The 11,100-nt window shown below is 41.3% G+C and overlaps 1 protein-coding gene across 1 annotated transcript; it reads right to left on the bottom strand.

Moving 5' to 3' along the window:
- Nucleotides 1–1,423: 1,423 nt before the first annotated feature.
- On the bottom strand, nt 1,424–5,526 carry upb1 (ureidopropionase, beta). Its single transcript, XM_020599281.1, is given in 11 exon segments — nt 1,424–1,599; nt 1,782–1,884; nt 1,886–1,928; nt 2,734–2,776; nt 2,945–3,026; nt 3,333–3,502; nt 3,596–3,754; nt 3,834–3,928; nt 4,040–4,127; nt 4,293–4,464; nt 5,173–5,526. Coding segments are annotated over 11 exon segments (1,143 nt in total). The 5' UTR covers nt 5,277–5,526; the 3' UTR covers nt 1,424–1,515.
- Between the last annotated feature and the right edge of the window lie 5,574 nt (nt 5,527–11,100).

Raw genomic sequence — 11,100 nt, forward strand, 5'->3', positions numbered from 1 at the left:
AATGGTGGTTTCCTGCATGTGGGATCTGTTGAAGTCTTAGGTTTCAGACTTGTGCAGCCACAGTAGATGAATCAAGACCTAGAAGAGGAATTATCAGGAACTTGTGTGCACATAACTCAGGCTTGATGATGACAAGATTTATTATAACCAACTTGTTCATTCTGTGCAGTGTTAATGTGCAGGCAGCTCATCTGCAGCCTCCAGCCTCTTCTCCACTTGCCTCCTCCTAACTCACCTCTTAGTCACTTTTTTATTCAGATGATTGTGTCAACAGGGAAAACAGGAAGTAGTTCTTTTGAGTCAAGTCCCTCAGGTAATTAACACCATACAGTGTGACATCTATCAAATCAGAAAAAAGTTCAATGCAATACTCCAGATGCTGTTTCAAGCATTGTTTGGAGTTTTAATATGTTTCAAATATGCCACCTTAGTGTGAGAGGTAAGCTTTATTCCTATGTCCAGGGGTTAGCATATCATGGCCTTCAAACACCATGTACATTGTTTGACTTTAGTATGTTAGCATTAACATTAGCTTGGGCCGACTGAAATGCCAATTTTGCAGATATTTGGTCATAAACCTAGTACTAAAATATTTAGCTAAAATCAGAAATGGTCAATTAGATGAAAAGTCGCATGGTGTGCTTTCGCATGGTGTGCATGTTCCGATCAGTTTTGACTCTATCTTGGTCTCTGTTGAAAGTGATTTTTTACATTTTGGGGTCATGTTATATTTTTGCACTACACAGACAGAATGATATTTAAATGAAAGGTTTTACCATGAAATAGTCTGAATCTATGAAATGTGGTTTCTTCCCATTGTGCTTTCTTTGGTAAAAACAAACAGCACTTTTTAAACTGAAAACCTTATTTTTTTATTTGACACAGCTGCATTTATATGTTGTGATTAAAGGATTTTTGAACACATGGTCACGCCTTGTCATTTTTCTTTGTACATGCATTTTTAATGAAGCACTTAGACCCTGGTTAAATAGAAATATGTGGCCAGAGAGGAGGAAGCTGGGCCTTGTTCATCATATGGGACTAGAATGGTAATGTTGAATTTCATCTCACTAACTTCGCTCTGTGGAAGTTGCATGATGTACAGCCTGGCCATTTTATTAGGTACACCTGTATGCACTTCAATGAAACACTTCGGCCTTAACATTTATGTTCATGAAACTCCTTTTTGGTGACAGTCAAATGTATAAATTCAATTATTGAGGTCATAGTTAAAAGGTGCTGTTGAACTGGACCAGATTATGTTCAGAAGAGTCTCGATATTTGTCCTCCCCAACTACATACATGAGGGTCAGAACATTTGGAACACCTCTGAATATAATGTAGCCTTTTAATTATGGCCTCACTAAACATATAATTTGAAGTTATACATTTATGACAAGTTCACACTAAAACAAACATGTTGAACTTCATAAACATAAATGTGAAGGTGGAAGTGTTGCAATGAAGTGCATAGAGTTGTAATAAAGTGGCCAGTGAGTATATGTGGACTCTCTTCTACTCCTTCACTATGCTGGGTCTGAAGTCATGTCTGACAGCCTTGGTAAGTTCCTCTGCATATTCAGCATGCCGCCCAGTCATCTGCAAACAGAGGTGCAGTGAGAACAGTAGGTGTGACAGTCATGGAGAAGAATGGATTGTATGTTTGAACCTGTTTCTATCACAACTAAAGTGTTTCCAAAACCCCTTCCCAGGAACAAAAAGGCAAAACCTGATCTTTTTGAAGTAGGGAGGCTGCTTAAGCAATGCCCAGGTCAATTTACCTTAAAACTCCATTTGTCACTGATCTGTCTGTTGAGGTTGAGATCCATCTCTACCACCAGTAGCCCGTCACGGGTTCTGGAGAGCCCTGGGGTGCGGCTGCCCAGCCACATAACTGGAACCATAGAAGTGTCCAAAGTCGTGGTGAGCTGCAAGAGTCAGGAAAGCAGTTTGTAAATGGTACAGAAATAATTCACCCTGTCAGTAACAGCCACAGTACACAGCATATTGTCAATCCCAGCCCCCGTCTTGTAAGCTCTTCCCATTCTGCCCTAGGCCCTGCCTTTCTATATTAGCCACACAATCACTGCCCTTCTCCAGCCAGCCACCAGATGTCCAGTACTTTCTCAGTCCTACCAGTGACCAGTCACTTACACACCTGTTCCCAGTTTCAAACCAGTCAGTAGTATACCAGCCAGTTCCACCTGCTTCCTGCCAATTTGCCATATTTCTGTGGATTTTTTTTTATGCTGCAAACTTTTGTTCTTGTTACCTTGCCTGCAAATCTTTTTAGACATTAAAGTCACTCACTCCATATCTGCGTCCTCCCTCCTGTTTGCAGAATAAATAAATTGATTTTTCTTTTAAACCCCTAAGTGATATAAGACTAGAAAAACACATGAGGGTTTGCCTGACAGCCCAAAGATTAACATATTAAAGCAAAAATATAGTGGAAAACATTCATCTGCATAATGGAGTAATAAAAAAAGCAGGCCCCCCCACCATGAGGAAACACCTGCTAAAAGAAAAATAATTCATGCAGAGATACAGATTAATCCTGCAGAAAGGGAGTAAATCCTGAGGTGATGGCAGAAGATCAAATATACACTGTCCTCAGTTTATCTGGCCATGTAATGAATTCAGATTGGCTCAGACACATATACTGGACAGGAATGTGTGTATACTAATGCAAGTTAAATGAAATTATAGCTTTTTCAGTGAACTGTCTCTTACCTTTTCTTCCATCACCAGATGTAAATTCACTTTTGAAAAGTTCCTGTGTAAAATACAGAAAGACACAAAGTCACAATCCAGTGATTATTCAGCAGCTGAGTGGGACCAGAGTTACAGTTATTTTTATTTCAGTGCTGTAGAATTGATCGGTCATGTTCCTGCGCCATGGTTCATAGTTGTGATCTATGCAGTCGGACTGCAGTAGACTCACCGTTCCAACACGGTTGATTGCACATGTGAAACAGTGGTTAGCTATTGCTGCATTCCTGGCCTCTATAGGCCACATGGGCTCACTGTGGAGAAGAGACAACATTGTTGTTCAGGCATATAGCATAATATGTAGCAATACATAACAGTAACATTGATACAATGACCCAGACTACTATTATTGCATTGCCTTTTTAGACCACATAAAATCAAGGCCCCATACTTCCAGGGCAACCCAAACACCCTGATTCACCGTGTGGGCACTGGTTTAAGTGGACTTAACTTTGTTTATGCTCCCACACAGAAACAGGAGGTTTGTAGGGGTGAGAGGGTTAATATTTTCCTCCAGGAGCCTGAGGCAGAAATAACAATTACTGCATTTAGTCCCTCACCTGAGTGCTCCAACAGTGGCGGACGGGTTGAAGATGATCTCAGCTCCGTTCATACTGTACATGAACCAGTTGAGAGGGTGATGGCGCCCGTAGCAGATATTCACAGCTATCTTCCCAAACTGTGTCTGGAACACTGTGTGGCCAGTGTTGCCCTCCATATAATACGTTGACTGAGTGTGAAGAAAACACAGTGAACATAGCAGTTTGCCTAATTCTGCACACATGCTGTGGGTGATATAGTTTGAATGAAATCACCCACTGACCTCATTAAAATCTCCAATCCTGGGGATATGGTTCTTCCTGCTCTTTCCCAGCACATTCCCAGAGTTGGAGATCACCACCGCTGTGTTCCACAGAGTGCTCTGCAGCTGTTCTCGTTCTAAAATTGGGGAAACTACTACCATGTTGTATTTTTTGGCCAGCTAAGGACAGAATTACAGTGTTATCAGACATGTGATGTGAGTCATACCATTGCACTGTGTCAGACATGTGGAATCTCACCTCTTGGCAGAAGAGTGTGGTGTTTCCTTCTTCAGCAGATTCTGCGAACTCTGTCCATGGTTCTTTCTCACGGGTGCAGAAAGCAAAAGGCATGGCTGTGAAAAGAAAAATGTGAGTCAGTCTGCTTTACACTCAGTGTTTTATTTACAGTAGATGAACATATACAGTTACAGCTGTACTGGAGTTGTGACTCATTAAGTACTTACTCCAAGTCTCCTGAAAGCAGATGATGTTTACACCACACATGGCTGCAACCTTGACCATTTCACCAACCCGGTTGTGCATGGCATTGATCTGTGGAGGGCACATCCAGTCACTTTTACATAAGCAGTTTTAAGAAGTGAATTATATCAAATGTCTCACAGCATGTAGTCTGTACCTACGCCACTGCTACTGAACCACAACTGGTACCTCTGAACACATGTTGATTTAGTTAGTAGCATGTGATTGAGTCCTGACCTGGTCCAGGATGGGGGCGTCAGTGGGAAGAACAATGCGGTGCTGAATGAGTCCCACTCGGATTCTCCTGGGCATCCTCAGCTGTTCCTGGGCAGCTTCAAAGCTGTAACCCTTCAGCTCGAAGTCACGCTTGAAGGCAGCTTCCACAGCACATGCTGGGAGCGCCAGCTTCCTATAACAGAGAACCAGCAGAAGACGTAATGAGTCTTAGTGTTAAAATGTTTTGAAGTCAGTAGTGAGAAGAGAAGCAGACCATTGCCTGTAATTGGCAACTATTTTGAACACCAACTCATCATTTAAATTATTGTGAGGGGGAAAAAGTTACATTTATGTGCATTTCTTTTCTTTGCCATATTACTTAGCAAACTGAATATCTTTGGATTCTGAGCCTTTGGTTTAACAGAAAAAGCTTTTTGAATATGTCACCTGAACAACTCAGTGGTAGTCTATTAGAATAGAAGATTATCACTATCTTTATTAAAACTAAATTGCAGAGGAATGAAAACAACATTTTCCCCTCTTCTTGAACGCATTGCCCCTTTTTCACACATGTGACTAATAAATAAATAGCCGTCTGGCATGGAGCCTCTCCAGGTTCAGCCTGTGTAGGACACACCGTAGAAACATCTACAGCAACAACACCATTAGACTCAGTATGTAGCAAACTGGGAGACTTGGACAGACACGTTTCCAAAAGTTTCGAACTTTTTGTCCAGCAGCCCGTTGTTAGGACAGATGAAAGGCTGGGTGCTGTACAGACTGGGGCCCACTCAGCAGAATAATCATTTACCAGGAGCGGAGTAGTGAGGCGACACAAGACGCCAGATATTGTAGGCTTGGATGACGACATTTAAATTAACAGCGACTGTCTGCAACTCACTTGGTTTCCTTTCCGTATAAAATGCGTTTCATCTCTGCCAGCTCGGCCTCCGGCAGATGAGACTCGAGAGACTTTTCCAGCGATTCAAACTCACACGACGACATGTTTTCCCGTTTGCAGCTGCTCGCTCGCCTTTCCGTGCACACGCTTTGTGTGCTCCACTCGTTAAATAAACCCTTGTACCTCTACCCAGTTTGAGCTAAGGAAACCCCCAGGTCTGTTAAAGCTGGTCATTAACTGACAGAAATCCCCCCCCGGCCGCGATTTGTCCTGAGCTCAACACAAACAGACGGGAGCCAGTGGCGGAGCTATTCCCGAGGGGTGGTGAAGGGCTGGCGTGAAGTTTGGACAGGGTGGCACGGCCTGCGTGCATATCATTATATCACCGAAAGCCTGTACAACAGGAAATAGACAATAACTAAAATGTCATTTTATTGAGTGAAGTGGTCGTTACTACACTAGTATTTCTATGAACAGAGAAGCCATTCAATGCACCCTGTTTGTGCACAGACTCTGTGCTGTGCTGTTGGAGTACACTCAGTTGGCAATAAAACTAAGTCAGCCTAATCCAACAGTCCTGTAATAAATCCCGTGCAAATTTAACAGATTATTTTAGGAACAGAAAAGTGTGGGGGGAGGATAAAAGTCAGTATTTAATGGTTGACTATCCAAAATGGTTTTTTTTTTCACATAAAATATTTATTGTTGTATGTCAGTATAAAAATCCACAAATTAAAGAGGTTCAATGTAATAGAAATCCATAGAAGTATTTAAATGATCTTTTTTTTAAATTAGCAGTTTTCATTAAAATACATTATATTGTTACATTTACTGTATATACAGACCATTGAACTTACATTTAAAAACTGCTTGTCATTTGTGAACTGTAGATATCCTTTTGTAAAAATGCATTTTTGAATTAAACCTTGGAAAAACATCTACACACAAATTCAGTGAAGCTCACACAGGAAATTCACAAAATTTATAAATACAAAAATATTTCCTTCTGTACACATTCCTTAATTTTGAGACTCATCTGATACCAAATGTGTGTTAGAAGCCATAGCAGGAACAAACTTAAACTGTTGTGGACAAATGTAAAACTCATTTTCATTTCAGTTTCAATTCAGTCTCATATTAACCAGGCTAATGCTTCCTAGGCCTCCAGCTAGGTTGTGTAAGATTTACAGTGTTTAACAAACTCCATGATTGATTGATCATGATCGATTGTTTCAGATCATGGATGAACTGCGTCGGATTCTCGATCTGCATCGGATTCTCGACTCTCACTTACCTGACCTGATGACCCGCTGGGGGACCTTTTATGAGAAGGCAGTTTTATGGAGTGTCGATGGAGAATCCCGTGAGAAACATATTAATGTTTGTTTATCTAACTCACTGCAGTAAGTCAAATGACATTAATTTTGTTTTTAACAGTGAAGCACTCACTTGCCATGATAAAGGCGTTACCTGGCATGTTCCCATCACCTGTGGCTCCACCCAAGAAGTTAGGACATGCAAGTGAAGCTATGTTTCATGTTCTTGAGGTAAAAGCAGTTGAGCATGAATGAGAAATTTCATATTACTTACTTTACCATGAGATTCAACTAGTGTGAATTGTCTTTGTGGTAATGTTTTTCTCTGTGTTTGTATCAGTCTAAAGAAGATACGAACACCTTTCTTCAGACGAGACCACTCTTCAGTCCTGTCGTGATTGTCTGTGAAACCAATTGCTTACTGGCCATTGGAACCATGCCTGTGGTGACCTTCCTGAAAGAGGACATCTATACTAGCGTGATGTATCTCATGGCATGTTATTATGCCTTTCACCTCACATATCCTAAGTGTATTGCCACACTGCTCTCTGTGCTCCAGACAGAAGTCCTCTTGGATGCCATCCATGACAAGGACATGACTTCTTCATATAAAAAGGCTATAGTTGAGTGGAAAAAGTTCATTACTGAATAGGGCTGCACGGCACTATTTTTTCATTTCTGGTTGCCATAACAGAACTTTGTATTGGCCAATTTGATAGCCTTTGGTAACTCTTGCCATAGATCTTAATTTTTTCGTTTGTTTGCCCACTAGTGCCTGTTATGTTGGTTATGTTACATTTTAAATGTTAATTGGTGTTTTTTGCCACTTTGAGTAACAAAGTGTCACCACACTTTTATTACAGAGTGTAATGGTTATCTGTAGTTCGTATTTAAATGTCTTTCGTTTTTACATTTCTTATAATAATACATAATGAACGGACATGTGACTGAATATTTACGCGTTGAGCTGGTGCGACAACTCACGGTAAAATACCGTGTTGCTCTGCCGTCCACTCGTTTATTCACAGAATAAAATAAGAGAAAATGAACTTCCTGCGTCTCATACAATGGCGCCAAAAGGCCATCACAAATTGTAACCACAGGTTTACAATAAATTTCAATTCAAATGAACTTGACACTCAGCTGCATTACTCAAAAAGAACAATTTCAAATCAAACTTATGCATATTACAAAAATGGCACTTACACAGAGGTCTACAGAAAGTTACTTGGACATCAGGGCTCTGTTTTGTCCAGTCAGTACAGTTTGTCACAGGTGGACTCCAGTCACGTTCTGGACACATTTCAAGGAAAAGTAAATCTAACAAGATGCACCTGAGCACAGGTTTGAGTGCCACAGTGAACTGTCACTTTGTTAGGATGGGTTGTAGACTGGTGGGAAAAAGCCACCTACAACACAACAAAGGGGTTTGAAATGACGTTTGAGCGTGGATGTCAGTCTCTTTCCGAATGACATGTATCACGTGCAGAAATGAACCCAAATCTTGTCCTTTTCAGGTCATGTGGAGGAGACTCCAGACTCCATGTTGTTTTACACCTACCTGCCCAATGAGCCCCTCAGACTGGGTAGAGGCTTTCAGCGATGGAATTTATGCCATTGTAGCAACTCTCTTCATCCTGGACATCTGGTTAGCTTCACTTGCTTTCCTACAGTGGGTGGATACAGGACAGATGCCTATTTTCTATGGTGCATTGAAAAGAGGTTACAACACCTGTTACAGCAAAAACACAAAGTTGTGCCTCAGGAGGCCCCATGATCACACTTAACGCAGCCAGTGTGGCTGGATAATGAGAAATGTATGCATCACGTGCACATATTGGATCTACTGTACTTATGCGCTTGCACTTTGTCTAGTGCCTGAAATCTTTAGTGACATTTTCAAAGCTTCTTAGAGTTGGTCAGCTTCTACCATACTACTCACAAAAATACCTGGTTGTATTATACGGAGGCCCATTTATTCTGTGGGAGTATATTTTTATGGATCGTCTGCTGTTTGTCATTTGCAGGTGGGACATAGTGAAGGAATGCAAAACTAAACTCATTGCTATCACATTTTTAACTCGTATACATCTTCCAGATGTAAATTCACAATAAACATATAAGCAAGGCAAAGAAAGGTTATTTATAACACACACAATGGCAATTAAAAGCACTTAGCACAATGCATACAAATAGATAAAACATTCATGTACTGATAAAACAATTGAATGTGAATTAGAATAAAACATTAAATGCAAATTAAAAGCAACAATTACATGACAGCACAAAGTAGCAACAATATACTGTAGGGACAACACATACAAGTTGGACAGACTGCTGTTTCCTGTTCCTGCGGTAACCGTACCCACTTCCTGTTTTCTCTGCCTGTACTGTGTTGTGTTGTGCTTGCTTCCAGATTGTTTAGGGATTAAGCTCACTGTTTTCTAGGTCTATCTGAATTTTTTTGAGTGATGATACACACCTGCACTGCTTAGCACCTGTGTTACAGAAATTCTTGCTAACTATCAAATTTAACTTGCTACTTTAGGTCGGCTAGCTTAGAAGCTAGCTAAGCAATAGCTTCCCCCTCTTCCTCTCCTTCTTTCTCGTGCTCGGAGTGTTGCATGTTCAGTTATTCCTCCTCCTTTAGCGATAATGGTACTTGTAATAAATGGAGCCTCCTATATGTAGCTGAGCCCAAGCTAGCTGCCCCCCCAGAGCTTCCCGAGCAGCCGGGAACTCAGACAGGTGGCAGTTTGCAAGAGTCATAGCTCGAAACGAATGCCCACGGAGCATCACCTGCCTGTTCATGTTTCTAATCGATTTTCCCCACTCAGCGACACACCCGCTGAGAAAACAACTCTGATAATTGGAGACTCCATAGTCAGAAACATGAAGCTAGAGACACCGAACGGCCATAATCAGATGTATTCCTGGGGCCAGAGCAGGTGACATTGAATCCTGCTGACTAAGGATAAGTGTAAATACAGTAAGGTTGTTATACACGTCGGCACTAATGACTCCCAACTTCGCCAGTCGGAGGTCACTAAAATTAATGTTGTCGGTGTGTAACTTCGCTAAAACAATGTCAGACTCCGTAGTTTTCTCTGGACCCCTACCCAATGTGACCAGTGATGACATGTTTAGCCGCATGTCGTCATTCAGCCGCTGGTTTTCTAGGTGGTGCCCAGAAAATAACGTGGGCTTCATAGATAACTGGAAAACATTTTGGGGAAAACCTGGTCTGATTTGCACAGACGGCATCCATCTCACTTTGGGTGGTGCGGCTCTCATCTAGAAATCTGGACGAGTTTATTTTACAACCTAAATTATGACAACCCAGAGTTGAGTCCAGGAGGCAGGGTCACCGTCTTACACGCCTCTCTTTGCAGCCGCTTCCCACCCAAAACTCCCAGTACCCCAAAGAGACTGCGTCTGCCCCCCGACCACCTAAATTATATAAATCAAAAATCAAATCAAGAGGAGTTATTCATAACACCCTAGTTAAAATTAAATCCACTCCTCTTATAGAAGAAAATAACAGGACAATCAAATGTGGACTAATAAATGATTTGATAAGTGAACATCACTTTGATTAATTGTGTCTTACTGAAACCTGGTTACAGCAGGAAGAATATGTCAGTCTAAATGAATCCACCCCACCTGGTCACAGTAACTGTCACATCCCTCGAAACACAGGCCGAGGTGGAGGTGTGGCAGTGATCTTTGACTCAAGCCAATTAATCAACCCTAGACCTAAACATAGTTATAACTCATTTGAAAGCCTCAGCCTGAGTCTCTCACACTCATCAGATGATGTATAGTTTCAGTAACACCGATTCCATGACATCAGTTATTCTTTGACAGTTTCATGGTTGCTGGGCCACACATAATGATGTCTGATGGGTCAACTTGAAATAGGGCAGGTGAGACAGTTTGTCATCCTGACATACAGTAAGGACAATGGGAGCAGCGCGAGTGTTGACAGGCAGAAAAAATGAATTTACATTTACAGTTTACATATTGCCACAAAATGGTTATTTCAGAAACAATTGATGTGGTAAAATAAACCTTAAGATTATATTTAGGTTTGATTTTTTTTGTTTTTCGTGTTAGGTGCTTTGTTAGAGAAAGTTTGGTAAATTGTCTGTAAAGCCAAAGGACCTTTGTGTCTAAATGTCAAAGTGTACACAAATTATAAGCTATTTTTTATGAATGTGATGCTGGGAGTTCAATTCAAACTAAAAGCTGAGCCAACCTCCAATGTGAGAAGCTTAGAAAAACCTGCTCAGCTCCAGAGATCAACACTTTAATGGACCAAACAGTTTCATTCTGTTCCTTATTTACTCTCTGCTACTTTAATTTTACTTCACTTTAGGGAGACTTCTGGATTTTAGTTGGAATGTGTCTCTTCTCCCCCTCTTCAGTCTCACTCCACTCTTTGTTCTCCTCCGCGCTCTCTGTTAGCGGCGCCTCCTCCTGCTCCGAGCTGTGACTAGGTTAGCTCCTTCACTTTTCTTACTTCCTGTCTCTGTCAGTGCAACAGCTTTTCCTTTCCTCCTCCTGCCACACTAGACCCTCGACCACTAATCAATTGTGGTGAAGAACAATA

The sequence above is a fragment of the Monopterus albus genome, unplaced genomic scaffold (assembly GCF_001952655.1).
Source record: "Monopterus albus unplaced genomic scaffold, M_albus_1.0 scaffold40.1, whole genome shotgun sequence".
Lineage (NCBI taxonomy): Eukaryota > Metazoa > Chordata > Actinopteri > Synbranchiformes > Synbranchidae > Monopterus > Monopterus albus.